The 15,152-nt window shown below is 52.8% G+C and overlaps 2 protein-coding genes across 7 annotated transcripts; both read left to right on the forward strand.

Annotated features, from left to right (window-relative positions):
- The first annotated feature begins 769 nt into the window (after positions 1-769).
- Positions 770-4,155, forward strand: STOML2 (stomatin like 2). 5 transcript variants are annotated; one of them, XM_014866097.3, is made up of 10 exons: positions 799-959; positions 1,200-1,337; positions 1,807-1,906; positions 2,052-2,110; positions 2,199-2,300; positions 2,452-2,586; positions 2,739-2,883; positions 3,002-3,081; positions 3,312-3,440; positions 3,878-4,155. In XM_014866097.3, the coding sequence occupies exons 1-10, from the start codon at positions 915-917 to the stop codon at positions 4,013-4,015; spliced, it is 1,071 nt and encodes a 356-aa protein (XP_014721583.1). In that variant the 5' UTR covers positions 799-914; the 3' UTR covers positions 4,016-4,155. The 5 variants fall into 5 exon arrangements, with proteins under 5 accessions (XP_014721582.1, XP_014721583.1, XP_070375361.1 ...); XM_014866098.3 differs by having other exon boundaries at positions 886-1,077; XM_014866096.2 differs by lacking the exon at positions 1,807-1,906 and having other exon boundaries at positions 770-959.
- A 3,035-nt stretch (positions 4,156-7,190) lies between these two features.
- On the forward strand, positions 7,191-14,655 carry PIGO (phosphatidylinositol glycan anchor biosynthesis class O). 2 transcript variants are annotated; one of them, XM_014866099.3, is made up of 11 exons: positions 7,191-7,324; positions 8,004-8,544; positions 9,139-9,282; positions 9,467-9,590; positions 9,903-10,062; positions 10,270-10,449; positions 10,698-12,225; positions 12,810-13,016; positions 13,232-13,428; positions 14,047-14,117; positions 14,268-14,655. In XM_014866099.3, the coding sequence occupies exons 2-11, from the start codon at positions 8,034-8,036 to the stop codon at positions 14,395-14,397; spliced, it is 3,252 nt and encodes a 1,083-aa protein (XP_014721585.1). In that variant the 5' UTR covers positions 7,191-7,324; positions 8,004-8,033; the 3' UTR covers positions 14,398-14,655. The 2 variants fall into 2 exon arrangements, with proteins under 2 accessions (XP_014721585.1, XP_014721586.1); XM_014866100.3 differs by having other exon boundaries at positions 7,211-7,324; positions 8,033-8,544.
- Positions 14,656-15,152: the final 497 nt, after the last annotated feature.

Raw genomic sequence — 15,152 nt, forward strand, 5'->3', positions numbered from 1 at the left:
CCTGATGATTGTTAGGGTCTGGTCTTGCTCTTTTCAGATAATGGGGTGAGGTGGTGGGGAAGGTTCCGCCATAAAAGCTGAACTCTCTGAATGTGGATCTGGATTCTTATACGGGTTCTATTGTTAATGATTTTAGCCCCTCTGAGCTTCAGCGCCCTGACATGTAAAATGAGAATGACTATGCAAGTCTCTGAAGGGATGTGCCAGAGCGTCAGGGATGTGTGCAGGGTGACATGCTCCAGACAAGGCCGAACGCTGGGGCTGTGTGCTGGACTCTGTATGCAAGAGGACCAGGCCTGCTAGACCCTGACTGGGAAGAGGTAGAAAAGGCCACGGTGCCTTGGGAAAAGAGGGGAGGGGGAAATCTCAGTCTGATCACGAGCAACGTTAAGCCAGCCCAGTCACCATGGCAACGAGAATGGGGTCAGTCCCCAGTGGGAGGGCTGGGTACAACACAGCAGGACTACCAGAGAATGTCACTATGACAACCATGGCAACTAGTCAGCTCCAATTCTCCCGTCGCTATGGTGACAGATGGGGGCGATTATACGCTCAGAAGGGTAAACAGTCTCGGGTAGAGGTAAAGAACTCCGTGGGAGGTGTTTCTGGGTCACCTGCACGCGGAAAATAGCTTCCATTTTGGTCACCATGTCCGGGGTCTTGGACTTGGTCAGCGAGAACCAGAACAAGTCCCAGCTTTGGGCCCTCTCTAGAAGGTTTGTGTTTCCCAGGGAACAACTTGATACCCGCTTCCGCCAAGTAACGTGAACAGGCTGAGCGTGGGATGGGGGAAGGGATTGCCGGAAGTACTTCCGGCGGAGGCGAAACGGGAGGAAAGGCTCAGGTCCGGGCTGCTAGAGAGACCGCTCTGCTCTGCGTCTCGTTGGTTCCGGAGGTGGCTGCTGGTTTGGGAAATGCTGGCGCGCGCGGCGCGGGGGCCGGGGGCCCTTTTGCTGAGGGTGAGTACGAGGCAACCTTCTCCAAGGGTCAGGCCCCCGGTCGCCTTTGTCCTTAGCTGGGAAGGAGCAAGATTTCAAGTTTGGGGAGAGAGCTGCGGTCAGAGGTCGTGGTACCCACGTGAGTCCCTCTCCGAGGGCCCTTTACGGTCGCGGTTTGGGGAGATGCCTCTGGGACTGGCGCCGAAAGGGGCAGGTTGCCGGGCCGGCTGGGGACTCTGCTAACCCTCGCCTTCCCCTTAGGGCTCCGTGCAGGCTTCTGGCCGCGCCCCGCGCCGCGCCTCCTCCGGATTGCCCCGAAACACCGTGGTACTGTTTGTGCCGCAGCAAGAGGCCTGGGTGGTGGAGCGAATGGGCAGATTCCACCGGATCCTGGAACCTGTGAGAACCTCTTCTGCCCATCCCGGACCAGCGTGATGCCCATTTCCCTCACGACATGGGGAGATGGGGTGGGACCTCTTTGGGGCCTGCCGTCACCCTTGGCTTCCAACTCCCCAGGCTAGATCTGGCAAGGCCCAGGCTGCTGACTGTCGTACCTGTTACCACCTTCTCCTATGGCCCTAGTGTCCCACAGGCCCCATTCTTGGGAATCTCCCCTATCCGTCCTCTCAGCTTCACCTGTCTGCATGGAGAAGACTGCTCTGGTGGCTCCCATTGCCTTGAGTCTCCACTTCATTTACAGACCCAGCCTCCCATCCCTATCCTCTTGGGTTTCCCTATCAGTGACACCTCCAGCCTTCTGATTTTCTGGGCATCTTCCATATGTTGATTCCCTGCCCGCTCCATGTTTAGCTTGGATCCCAACCCTACAGCCCCTGTCCTTCTGAGGACCCATGACTCCTCTTCCCAGGGCTTGAACATCCTCATCCCTGTGTTAGACCGGATCCGATATGTGCAGAGTCTCAAGGAAATTGTCATCAACGTGCCTGAACAGTCGGCTGTGACTCTCGGTGAGGGGTGAAGGGTGCAAGGTGACACTGGTGCTCTGAGGCCATTAGGATGTGGTTGCAGGAGATCCAGAGCTTAGGAGAAAGACCTAAATCGGATCTGGAGGCCTAACCTTCCTCCTTTTCTTTCCTGCTCCTGCACTTGCAGACAATGTAACTCTGCAAATCGATGGAGTCCTTTACCTGCGCATAATGGACCCTTACAAGGTATTTGTCCCCTGCTTTATTCAGTTCCTAAGCTGCTCTCCTTACTGAAATCCTGCACCCAAGCTTATACTATCCATGCCCCTTTCAGGCAAGCTATGGTGTGGAGGATCCTGAGTATGCTGTCACCCAGCTAGCTCAGACAACCATGAGATCAGAGCTTGGAAAACTCTCTCTGGACAAAGTCTTCCGGGTAAGGGGATCTCAGCCAGAGTTAGAGTTGAAAGACACATACCTAGCACTCTCAGTCCTTTCTAGGGATCACGATCAGTCCCAGGCCCTTCTCAGCTTAGACCTTTCTTGGGAGGGTTGAGGCCATGGAGCTTATGCCTCTCTTCCTCCAGGAGCGGGAGTCCCTGAACGCTAGCATTGTGGATGCCATCAACCAGGCTGCTGACTACTGGGGCATCCGCTGCCTCCGTTATGAGATAAAGGATATCCATGTGCCACCCCGGGTGAAAGAGTCCATGCAGATGCAGGTGGGGGCCAAGGAGGGATGGGGAAGAGGACTTCAGGATGCTCCAGTTGCATGGGGACCTGGACTCCCTTCCCTATTGTGATGGGTACACTTGCAGGTCTGTGTAAGAGTTTATTCTGGCTTCTTGTTGATGGGGTTGCTGGGGGCTTTCAGGTGGAGGCAGAGCGACGGAAACGGGCCACAGTTCTAGAGTCTGAGGGGACCCGAGAGTCAGCCATCAATGTGGCAGAGGGGAAGAAGCAGGCACAAATCCTGGCCTCTGAGGCAGAAAAGGCTGAACAAATAAATCAAGCAGCAGGTCAGCAGAGGGTAGAGGCTGAGGGAGGAGCAGGGCATGGGTCTTTGAGGGTTGGTACTGGGACAGGAGCTTTGGGGTACCCTGACCTCATAGGTCAAGCTCTGTCTTTTTCTTTCAGGAGAGGCCAGTGCGGTTCTGGCCAAGGCCAAGGCTAAAGCTGAAGCTATTCGCATCCTAGCTGCAGCTCTGACACAACATGTGAGAGGCCCCTGGGTGGGAGTGGGGGGACAGGAATCGACAGTGGAAGAGGTTTTCTCATCTGCCCTTGGGAGAAGCTCCTGCCTTTGTAGGTTCCTTTGAGCCAGATTACATGATCTCTTGGAGTGTGATCTGCATATTCTCTTTTCAGGAACCTGACTTCTCTCCACTTCCCCCCATTCCCCTTCTCAAGTCTGTGATCTCTGATTTTATCCCTCCTGTGGCCACAGAATGGAGATGCAGCAGCTTCACTGACTGTGGCTGAGCAGTATGTCAGCGCATTCTCCAAACTGGCCAAGGACTCCAACACTATCTTGCTGCCCTCCAACCCTGGCGATGTCACCAGTATGGTGGCTCAGGTTAGAGTGCCCTGAGGACCTGGCATAGAGCACCAATGCCGCAGACTGAGACCCCACCACCACCATGACCACGTACACCCCATGGAGGGATTCAGTTCGCCCTGAGGCCTAGACTTCCCTTCATTCCTTCTAGAGAAAGGTCTCTTAAGAATGAGAGAATGAGACACACCCGCTCACCCCTGGGGAAAGGGAAGCTCTTGAGACACCTTTTCTTTTTTTGCAGATCCCTATACCAGTGTTCTGAGGGTGACCCTGCCCTGGTAGTTTGTAAGATTCCTAGAACCAACTCCAAAGCTTGTAAGACTGAGGCTTGAAAGAGAGAGAAAGGAAAAACAAGCTTAATGGCCCCAGCTCCACCTTCCTTTTAGCCATTGGTGGGTTGGGCTATGCCTTCTGCGGTGTGTCCTTATGGCCTCTCTCTCTGTCCCTCTCCTCAGGCCATGGGTGTGTATGGTGCCCTCACCAAAGCCCCACTGCCAGGGGCCCAGGATTCAGCCTCCAGCGGGAGCAGCAGAGATGTCCAGGGCAGAGATGCAAGTCTTGATGAGGAATTTGATCGAGTCAAGCTGAGTTAATGGCACTAGGCTTGGCCAGGGAGACTGGGGTCAGGGAAGCGGCCCTCCCAGACTCTGGCTCTAGCCTCCCTGACAAGATTTTGGTTATTATTTTTTTATTTGAACTTTAATCATGTAATAAACTCACCACTGGAAAACCAGGAACTGACCTCTTTGACTGGGGAATGAAGTTGGGAAAGTCAGCAGTGTTTTCCCTGGATGTTCACTCCCACACTCCAGCCGTCAGGTCTTGGGAGATGATTTCTCTATGAGCAAGTATGATCTTCATGTAAAGTGGAATTCTTTCTGTCTTCAGGAGAAGCTGTGGGATAGTGTGGAAGGATTAAGCCACATGTCTACTGCATTGCTCCCTGGGGAGTGTAGTCCCCCCCTCCTGCTAAGTGTGGAGCTGTGAATTTGAGCAGATGTTTGGGGGCGTTTTTTACAGGAAAGAGGACTGCCCTGGCAGGGTAGTACTGCTGAATGCGTAAAGGGTCTTCAGAGACTGAGGTCATTCATTCATTCAAAACATGATGAGGAGCCGCCCGGTGGCACAGTGGTTAAGTGCACACGTTCCACTTCGGCTGCCTGGGGTTCACCGGTTCAGATCCCGGGTGTGGACATGGCACCGCTTGGCAAGCCATTCTGAGGCAGGCGTCCCACATATAAAGTAGAGGAAGATGGGCACGGATGTTAGCTCAGGGCCAGTCTTCCTCAGCAAAAAGAGGAGGATTGGCAGCAGATGTTAGCTCAGGGCTAATCTTCCTCAAAAAAAATTAAAAACATATGATGAGCCAAGTGTAGTGCTATACATGGGTTATAAAAGTAACTGAGACCCACTGGTCCTTGCTTCCACAAAATACCAGGTTGGAGAGGGAGACAGGCAACGAAGCAGACAGATAGGAAATGATAAGTGCTGTTATGTAGGAAAGTTCTGGCTGAGGGATCCTGTGGGGAGGAACATGTCAGCTTGTGGGCAGCAAATTTGCCAACTCTGCTATGGAGCTCAGGCTGGAAAAATGAACACCTTCACCAGGCTAGGGTTTGGGACTAGAATATTCAAAGGCCCATTGCTCTGGAGAAGTTGGAACATTCAGAATTGTTTGCTGTGGCTGAAGAGTAGGGTTTTGGGGCATGGGACCATATGGCAAGAGCCAAGTCACAGGAGGATAGAGTCCTGAAGAGATGGACTTTATCCTTAGGGTGAGGGGACCCATGAAGGGTTTCTCCCCTGTCCCCATGAAGAATTTTAAGAAGATTAAGGTAATCACATTAGTGTTTTAGATGGGGCTGTCCTGCTGCAATGTGTATAGGGGATTTGAAGGAGAGATGAAGGGCTGCAAGGACAGTAAGAAGGCTGCCTCAGTGATCCTGGAGAGGGTGATGAGGCCTGAACTGAGGTAAGGGGCCATCAGGATGGATGTGGAAGGGTGACATTTTGACATATTTCTGAATTAGAATTTATTCATTTATCTACTTGATAACTTTATTGAGCCCCAACTATATGCCAGGAACTGAGGATATAGTAATGAAAACAATATTCCCTGCTCTCAGTGAGCTTACATTCTACTTGGAAGGGACAAACCATTAATAAGATGTATAGTATTTCAGATGCTCATGAGTTGTGCTATAGTGGAAATTAAAGAATGGAAGGGAGATGGGGAATTTGGGGGTAGGAGGCTATAGGATTAAGTAGAGGGTTCCAGGAGACCTCACTGATGTTACATTTAGGCTTAGCTATGGAAATGAGGGGAAGACCCATTTGGGCGTCTGGGAGTAAAGCTGACAGGAGATTGCAAATGCAAAGCCCCTGAGGTCTTATAATTGGAAGAGCAAAGGAGCTACAAGTAGATGGAACAGAGTTATGGAAACAAAGAAGTGGCGGCTAGATGAATCAGAGAGGGAAGCAGGAAGCTGGTATGTAGACTTGTAGGGCCATGTAGGGCCACTGGAAGAACTTGGGCTTTGCTCCGAGATGAGAAACCAGCGGAGAGGTTTTTTCGTTTGTTTTCAATAGTAGCTTTACTGAGAAATAATTTACAGACAATACAACTCACCCATGTAAAATGTAAACTCACTAATTGGTAGTATATTCACAGAGTTGTTGAACATCACGATTTTAGGCCATTTTCATCACTGCTCCCCTATCCCCACCGGGCCACAAAACCCTGCACTCATTAAGTCCCTCCCCTGCCCCCGAGCCGTAGGCAACCACTAACTCATTTTTTTGTCTCTGTAGATTTACATATTCATATAAATGAATAATAGGATATGTGCTATTTTGTGCTCAGCTTCTTTCACTCAGCATGTTTTTAAGGTTCGTGCATGTAGTAGCATATAGCAGTGCTGCTTTCCTCCTTATGGCTGAACAGTATTCTATTGTATAGATATTCTATGTTTTGTTTATTCATCAGTGAAGGCCATTTGGGTTGTTGCCACCTTTTGGCTACTATGGATAATGCTACTATGAACCTTCATGTGCAAGTTTTTGTGTACACATGTTTTCAGTTCTCTTGGGTATATACCCAGGAATGGAATTGCTGGGTCATATGGTAACTCTATGTTTAACATTTTGAACTGCCAAACTGTTTTCCAGAGCTGCTGCACCATTTTACAATCCCAACAGCAGTGTATGAAAATTCAAATTTCTTCACATCCACACCAGTATCTCTTATTCATCTTTTTGATATAGCCATCTAGTGGGTTTGAAGTGGTATCACCAGCACTTCCCTGATGGCTAATGATGCTGAGTATCTTTTCACGTGTTTATTGGTGATTTATATATCTTCTTTGGAGAAATGTCTCTTCAGACCCTTTGCCCATTTTTAAACTGGATTACTTATTTTGTTATTATTGAGTTGTAAGAGTCAGTGAAAGAACTGGAGAGGAGGAATAATAAAATCTGTCATTTGGAGTCAGCTAAACAAGAGGGAGAAAATAAGTATTTATCCCTGTTTTAGACGAGGTAATGCCAGTGACGACAGTGAGTGGCAGAGGTAGGATTCAAGCTAAATTTTATTCCAGAGGCCTAGTTTTTTGTCTTAACCAAGAATGGATAGGGTTCTCTGAACTCTTCCCGCTTAGCCCTTGCAGGCATTCTGCTCCCGAGGTGCTGTAACCCTCCCTCAAGCTCCTCGGCGGGCCCCGCGCTCCTCCCTCTCCTCCCCGGGGCCGGCCCTGCGCTCCTCCTGCTCCTCCCCACGGCCGGCCCTGCGCTCCTCCCGCTCCTCCTCGCGGTGCCGGCAGGTGGCGTCCGCCCGCGGGCCGCTGTTTCGCGCGCGCCGCCGCCAGGCCGCTGGGCCGCCGCCGCACTTCCGGGCGCCGTTCAAGGTGAGCTGGGCTCCGGGTCCCTCGCACGCCCCTCTCTCCGCGCGGTGAGGGAGCCCTCAGCTCGCAGCCCAGCGTGCCCGGACCGGGGGCCGGGGGCTCGGGCCGAGGCGGGTAGCCGCCGGAGGACGTCTGGGGCCCGGCGAGGCCCAACGACCCGAGACGCCGCACCTCTGCCCGCGGCTTTGGCTGGCCGGCCGTCTGGACGCGGAGCGTGACTCCTCCCCTCGTCCCTCCGTCCCCCCCGGCGGCGCCGTCGCGTTCCCGGGTTCTCCCTCGGCCGCGAGCCCGGGCCGCCCCAGGGGTGTTGAGATTGGCGCGGAGAGGGGCGCAGAAGCGGGCTGTCGGAGCACTCTGCCACGTGGAATAAGTTTCCCTCCTGGCCTGTGTTTTCGTCGTTAGGATGTTCCGGAGTACTTGTGCAAATTCCTGTGCCCCGCCCCCAAGATCCTGATTCAGTGGGTCTGGGGTGGGGCCTGCTAATCAGTATTTTTAACAACCGCTCCAGGTTGATGCCCATAGTCTGCGGACCTCACCTAACACTGGTATAACTGGTAGAGAGGAAAGTTGCATTGGGTTGGCTATGGGTCTGTTTATCTTTAGCAAGGCTTCCAAGAAGAAGTGATTTTAGCTGGGCTTTGTATTGAGGGACCAGAATATCCACTGGTTCTTTGCTCCACAGTGATGAATTCCCTCCCTCGCCACCACCAGGATGCAGAAGATCTCGGTGCTGCTCTTCCTGGCCTGGGTCAGCTTCCTCTTCTACGCAGGCATTGCCCTCTTCACCGGTGGCTTCCTGCTCACCCGTTTGGAGCTCAGCAACCATAGCAGCTGCCGAGAGCCCCCAGGCCCTGGGTCCCTGCCATGGGGGAGCCGAGGGGAGCCTGGGGCCTGCTGGATGGCTTCTCGCTTCTCTCGAGTTGTGTTGGTGCTCATAGATGCTCTGCGATTTGACTTCGCCCAGCCCCAGCGCTCACACGTTCCTGGGGAGCCTCCTGTCTCCCTACCCTTCCTGGGCAAACTGGGATCCTTGCAGAGGATCCTGGAGATTCAGCCCCACCATGCCAGGCTCTACCAGTCAAAGGCTCACCCACCCACCACCACCATGCAGCGCCTCAAGGCCCTCACCACAGGCTCACTGCCTACCTTTATCGATGCTGGCAGTAACTTTGCCAGCTATGCCATAGTGGAAGACAATCTCATTAAGCAGCTCACCAATGCAGGTTTGTCTGGGCCTCTTTGGAGGCCAGGAGTACCTTGGCAAATTTCTTCTTTAGCAGTCAGAGAGCCAGAACTCTGAGTGCCCAGCTGCATGCTTGGCTATGCTGTGAGAGGACAGGGGAGGAGAAAGAGAGCAGGGCGCTGCATGCAGGGGTGCAGGTCTGGCTTTGTCCTTGTGGAGTTTAATCTGCATGGGCTGATGGTTTTCCTTTTGGGGAGCTCTCAGTAAAGGGGGAAGGGAGAGAGAAAGAGGAGAAGATGTGGGTCTGGGGCCCTCACAAGTTAGGAGAGAGCAGAGGGTTCAGACCTTGTCCACTCACTGATAACACCTAGGAAAAACAGAGCAGTGCAGATAGCCAGGGACTGAGAGCTGGCAGAGCCTTTTGTAGGAACAAGGAGAGGTCTGGGTGGAGCACAGTTATCAGGGAAAGCTTCCTGGCATAAAATTTTAGGCCCTGCAGGATAAAGAGTTGCTGGATGGAATTGCTGTGCCTTAGAGTGCATGGTTGGAATTTCTGATAGGTCTTTAAAGGGCCTCCTCTATCCCCCTGCCCCGACTCCTGCTCAGGCTGTGACCCACTCTCATTTCCCTGCAGGAAGGCGTGTGGTCTTCATGGGAGATGATACCTGGAAAGATCTTTTTCCTGGAGCTTTCTCCCAAGCTTTCTTTTTCCCATCCTTTAATGTCAGAGACCTGCACACAGTGGACAATGGCATCCTGGAACACCTCTACCCAACCAGTGAGCATGGGGCCAGAGGCAGGCCTGACGAAGACTGGGAGCTGGGGAGGGCTACTTCAGTCCACAAATTCTGAGCCTCCCATGGGTGCAATGACCTGGGGTTGGTCCCCGACACAGGAGCATCAGACCTGGCTGGGGTTGAGGAGTGGGCCTTAGTCCTGTGCTCAGTGTTCTCCCTTCACAGTGGACAGTGGTGAATGGGACGTGCTGATCGCTCACTTCCTGGGTGTGGATCACTGTGGCCACAAACATGGCCCTTACCACCCTGAAATGGCCAAGAAACTTAGTCAAATGGACCAGGTGATCCAGTGAGTGTGGGATATTGGCTGGCGGAGTGGGTTTGTGTCTAAGAATCTCAGGATGTATGATCCTAAGAGAAGAAGTCCTTATCTTGGAGCCTCTTTCTTGCCTGAATTCTATCTTCTCTAGGCCTTTTTTCTGAAGCTAGGGGTCTCATCCATCTTGAGTGACTTAGCATGTGGCTTTGGGCGCTAGGCTTATGACTGAAGAGATGTCTCTGCTAAAGGTCTAGGCCCTTTAGAAGTTATGGCTGAGAGTTAATGGGCCCCTGAGAAAATCTTTATCCATCCCTACCCCCTGACATGTTTCTTGGCCCCCAGGGAACTTGTGGAGCGTCTGGAGAATGACACACTGCTGGTGGTGATTGGAGACCATGGGATGACCATGAGTGGGGACCATGGAGGGGACAGTGAACTGGAGATATCGGCTGCACTTTTTCTGTACAGTCCCGCAGCCCTCTTCCCCAGCGCGCCACCAGAGGTGAGGCCTCAGGTGTGCTTTATATGCCCGCCTGGTATTCAAGCCCCATCCTAATCACAGCTTCCTTGTGGATCCCTCCATTTTAGGCCCCCAAATTCATGACCCTGGGCATCCTCACTCTCATTTCCTACCTGGACCCCTATATCTTCTGTCCTAAACACTGACTTCGGCTCTGTGGCAAACTATTGACCCGTTCTTGTCCTCTAGGAGCCAGAGGTAATTCCTCAAATCAGCCTTGTGCCTACACTGGCCCTGCTGCTGGGCCTCCCCATCCCATTTGGGAACATTGGGGAGGTGATAGCTGAGCTGTTCTCAGAAGTCGAAGACTCCCAGCCTCACTTCTCTGCTTTGGCCCAAGCCTCAGCTCTCCATCTCAATGCCCAGCAGGTAGGTAGTGGGCTGAGCTTCCAGGTGACAGCTAGGGTGGGCATGGGAGAAGCACAATTACCCGCTCCATCATCCTTTGTTCAGTCTTAATCCCACCTTCCATGGCCCTTACCCTTCCCTTCCCCACTGTCCTGGACAGAGTTTGGGTCCCTGATTTCCAGGTTTTCCCTTTGGTAATACCTATCCTTACCTCAGTCCCAATTTATATTTTTGACCTGTTCCCCTTGGCCTCTGACCTATTCTGCCAGGTGTCCCGATTTCTTTACACCTACTCAGCTGCTGCTCAGGACCTCCAAGTTAAAGAGCTTCATCGGCTGCAGAACCTCTTCTCCAAGGCCTCTGCTGACTACCAGCGGCTTCTGCAAAGCCCGCAGAGGGCTGAGGCAGCACTGCAGACTGTGATTCCTGAGCTGCAGCAGTTCCTGCGGGGAGTTCAGGCCATGTGCCTTGAGTCTTGGGCTCGTTTCTCTCTGATCCGCATGGCAGTGGGTGCTGCTATCTTGGCTGCTGCCTGCTTTCTCTGCCTGCTGGTATCCCAGTGGGCGACATCCCCAGGCTTCTGCTTCCATCGTCTCCTCCTGATCCCCATGGCCTGGGGCCTGGCTGGGGCCATAGTGTGTGCTGGACTCCTGGCAACTACTGAGCTGAAGCTGGATCCAGTGATTCTAGGGGCCATGGCTGCAGTGGGCTCACTTCTGCCTTTTCTGTGGAAAGCCTCGGCTGACTGGGGGTCCAAGAGGCCGCTGGCAGCCCTGCTTCCCATCCCTGGGCCTGTCCTGTTACTCTTGCTCATTCGCTTTGCTGCTTTCTTCTCTGATAGTTTTGTTGTTGCTGAGGCCAGGGCCACCCCCTTCCTTTTGGGCTCACTCATCTTGCTCCTGGTTGTCCGGCTTCACTGGGAGGGCAGGCTGCTGCCACCTAAGCTACTCACAATACCTCGCCTTGGCTTTTCAGCCCCCACAGGCCCCCCACGGCACAATGGTGTGCAGGCCCTGGGGCTCGGAGTTGGGTTACTTTTATGTATAAGGCTAGCTGGGCTTTTTCATCGCTGCCCTGAAGAGACACCTGCTTGCCGCTCCTCTCCCTGGCTGAGTCCTCTGGCCTCCATGGTGGGTGGTCGAGCCAAGAATTTGTGGTATGGAGCTTGCGTGGGGGCGCTGGTGGCTCTGTTAGCTGCTGTGCGCCTATGGCTTCGTCGCTATGGTGATCTCAAGAGCCCTGAGCCCCCTGTACTCTTTGTGCGCTGGGGGCTGCCCGTAATGGTACTGGGCACTGCTGCCTACTGGGCATTGGCATCTGGGGCAGATGAAGCACCCCCACGTCTCCGGGCCCTGGTCGCTGGGGCATCAGTAGTGCTGCCTAGGGCTGTGGCAGGGTTGGCGGCTTCAGGGCTCATGCTGCTGCTCTGGAGGCCTGTGACGGTGCTGGTGAAGGCTGCAACAGGTGCTCCAAAGAGCAGGACTGTCCTCGCTCCCTTCTCAGGCCCCCCTACTTCTCAGGCTGACCTGGATTATGTGGTTCCTCAAATCTACCGACATATGCAGGAGGAATTCCGGGGCCGGCTAGAGAGGGCCAAACCTCAGAGGCCCCTGACTGTGGCTGCCCGTCAGTTGGGGAGTGTCTACTCAGCTGCTGTGGTCACAGCCCTCACCCTCTTGGCCTTCCCACTTCTGCTGTTGCATGCAGAGCGCATTAGCCTTGTGTTCCTGCTTCTGTTTCTTCAGAGCTTCCTTCTCCTGCATCTGCTTGCTGCTGGGATACCCATCACCACCCCTGGTAAATACCTATCTCAGCCCTGATTCCTCCAAAGACAGTAGTGATGTGAGTTCGGCCCCTCTTGTTTTCAGGGAGGTGTTGCTCCTCAGGTTCTTCGCCTTGACACAGGATTTCATGCCCCACACAGTTTGGAGGGTCTTCTTGATCTCCTCTCTCTTATCTGCGATAGCCAAGCTAACTTATCCCTCCCATTGACTCTCAGGGCCAGCGGGGTTCGTGGAGGAGGGAGACAGAGTACTCCAAGACTCATTTCTTATGGAAATGCTACATCCTCATGAGCGCATTTCCTGATTTTCCAGTGATGGGAGTGGTGAATTGAGTGTATAATGTCCTAGTGAGCTTTGTGCGTATGAGAGAGAGAAAGAGATTGACCACAATGGGGTTCAGATTAGAGTAATGGCACTTTGTGTCACAGAAGGAATTAGAATACAGAGTGTTGGCTATAAAGAGGTTTGGATGATGGGCGTGTGTGTGTGTGTGTATGAGAATTAGCACTGAAGTGGTAGGAGTTTATGATCATAGGGCAGAAGGCTATGAATTAGGAAATGGGATGTGACCATAAAGAGGCGTATCTCTTCCCACAGGTCCTTTTACTGTGCCATGGCAGGCAGTCTCTGCTTGGGCCCTCATGGCCACACAGACCTTCTACTCCACGGGCCACCAGCCTGTCTTTCCAGCTATCCATTGGCATGCAGCCTTTGTTGGATTCCCAGAAGGTCATGGCTCCTCTACCTGGCTGCCTGCTTTACTGGTGGGAGCCAACACCTTTGCCTCCCATCTCCTCTTCGCAGGTACTTCCTGATTCCTCCCTTGCTTCTGTTATTCCCTCTGGCTCTGTGGAAGGAAAGGAAACCCCTGGATTTGAGTGGAGATGTGACTTTGTTGGATCTTTGGCACCCCTTGCCTTACACTGATTAGAGGCTGAGCCAACTAGGGTGGTTGGGGGCCAGAGTGGCCTGGCCCCTGGGTTCCCCATTGATTCTAGCCTTGTCTTCCTCTGAGGTAGTAGGTTGCCCATTGCTCCTGCTCTGGCCCTTCCTTTGTGAGAGTCAAGGGCCCCAGAAGAGGCGGCAGCCCCCAGGGAATGAAGCTGAGGAGGAGGAGGAGCCGCTGATGGAGATGAGGCTCCGGGATGTACCTCACCACTTCAATGCAGCGCTGCTGCAGCTGGGCCTCAAGTACCTCTTTGTCCTTGGTATTCAGGTGGGTGCAGGGGAGTGATCATGAAGTTAGTGACCTTTTCTCACGCGTATACGTCACATTCTTTCTTTCATACTTTGCCAAAACCCTGGGAGAGAGCCTCGACTGAGGTAAAGATAAGTGAAGTGGTTGTGCAAGGCCAGTGGCCTCACATGGCAGTATTGAGACTGGAACCTGCGTGTCCTTAATCCTAGTCTCGGATTGGTTCCTCTCTATAAGCTAGATCTGGACCCTGCTGGTTGCATTTGGGGATTACTGCCTTAGTGGACAGACTGGAAAAGCTGAGGTGATGGTCAGGATTCTTTTCCAAGCTGTGGTCATGGATCTGCTTCCTATCCTTCAGAGGCAGAAGGTGTGACTCTGACATCTTCCTCCATCCTGGAAGGCAGAGCCTGAGTGTTAGTGGCAGAGATGGAAAGTGCTTGCCCAAGGTCACACAGTGAGTCATGGTGGGGCCAGGGAAAGAATTAGGTCTCCTAACTCCTAGCCCAAGTTTTTTTCTACCGACACGCCATACTTTCCTACTTGTCCTGTTCTTCACAGTGGCCTACAGCAAGTCTCTCCTTGACCTGTTTCCTCCTCCCCTTCGCAAGTAACTTGACCCCTCCTCTCCTCCTTTAGATTCTGGCCTGTGCTTTGGCAGCCTCCGTCCTCCGCAGGCATCTCATGGTCTGGAAGGTATTTGCCCCCAAGTGAGTAGATTTGCTTGAGAAGTAGGGGTGTTGGGGAGGGTGAAGCTTGGAGCAAAGAATGAATATCCAGGGTGGTCAAGGTTTTGCCTCAGCAGGGGAAGGCTCTAGACCTACTCTCAGTGTCTGCTGATATTCCACCTTTCCTTCCAGGTTCATTTTTGAGGCCGTGGGCTTCATTGTGAGCAGCGTGGGACTTTTCCTGGGCATAGCTTTGGTGATGCGAGTGGATGGTGCTGTGAACTCCTGGTTCAGGCAGCTAGTTCTGGCCCAGCAGAGGTAGCCTAGGCTGTGGGTGCTGGCTCCTGGCCATGGAGAGAGCTGGAGAACAGTCTAGCCTGGCCTCTGTGGGTGCTGGATCATCTGTAAGAGAGGCTCAGGCACACCTCTTACCACCATGCAGCTAAGAGTTACTGGCATTTGGGAGTTCATTATTTTATAGTTCAAAATTGTAGTGGGGCTGATCCCTAATTCCTGTTTTGGATGCATCTGAGGGACTTGGGGGTGGTCTCCAAAGTGGAATAAAATAATAATGTAAATATGTGTGTCTGAGATGTGGGGGAGTCCCTATATCATATAGGGGCTAGGGAGAGGGCGTCTCGCCTCTCACCAAGCACAGATGGGATCAGCCATTTTATCCAGACCTGGCTGCACCTGAGAACCTTTGAGACGTGGTTGGAGTTGTCTGAATTCATTCCTCCACCTCTTCCCAAATTACTCCTATTATCCCACCTTCTGTTTTCCTTTGCCATGCAACATATTTTATTAAATTTTTCTGCTTTGGCTGATAACAGAGATGGCTGAAAAGATAAGCCCAGGCATCATGGAGCACACAGACTTTTACTCTCTAAAGCCCCAGTAGTGCTGTGTCTTCTCCTTAACTGTGTTGTTTCACTCCAGGACACCCTTTGCCCTTCGTTTCTGTGGAGGCCTCCCTAGTTTCCCAACCTGTGCTCCCTTTTATCAGACCTACTTGCCCATCTTACACAGCATTCCATCTTGTCCCATGGATTATTCTTGACTTGAAGCCAAAACTGT

Source organism: Equus asinus, chromosome 10 (genome assembly GCF_041296235.1).
Source record: "Equus asinus isolate D_3611 breed Donkey chromosome 10, EquAss-T2T_v2, whole genome shotgun sequence".
In the NCBI taxonomy this organism is placed as follows: Eukaryota; Metazoa; Chordata; class Mammalia; order Perissodactyla; family Equidae; genus Equus; species Equus asinus.

Excerpts from the sequence above, each read along its gene's own strand:
- STOML2 (XM_014866096.2), top strand. The coding sequence starts at position 785 with ATGGGGGAAGGGATTGCCGGAAGTACTTCCGGCGGAGGCGAAACGGGA. Across the intron at positions 2,587-2,738 it reads AAGAGTCCATGCAGATGCAG|GTGGAGGCAGAGCGACGGAA; the intron begins GTGGGGGCCAAG and ends GGGGGCTTTCAG. Across the intron at positions 3,441-3,877 it reads TCACCAGTATGGTGGCTCAG|GCCATGGGTGTGTATGGTGC; the intron begins GTTAGAGTGCCC and ends CCCTCTCCTCAG.
- PIGO (XM_014866099.3), top strand. The coding sequence starts at position 8,034 with ATGCAGAAGATCTCGGTGCTGCTCTTCCTGGCCTGGGTCAGCTTCCTC. Across the intron at positions 10,063-10,269 it reads TCCCCAGCGCGCCACCAGAG|GAGCCAGAGGTAATTCCTCA; the intron begins GTGAGGCCTCAG and ends CTTGTCCTCTAG. Across the intron at positions 10,450-10,697 it reads TCCATCTCAATGCCCAGCAG|GTGTCCCGATTTCTTTACAC; the intron begins GTAGGTAGTGGG and ends CTATTCTGCCAG.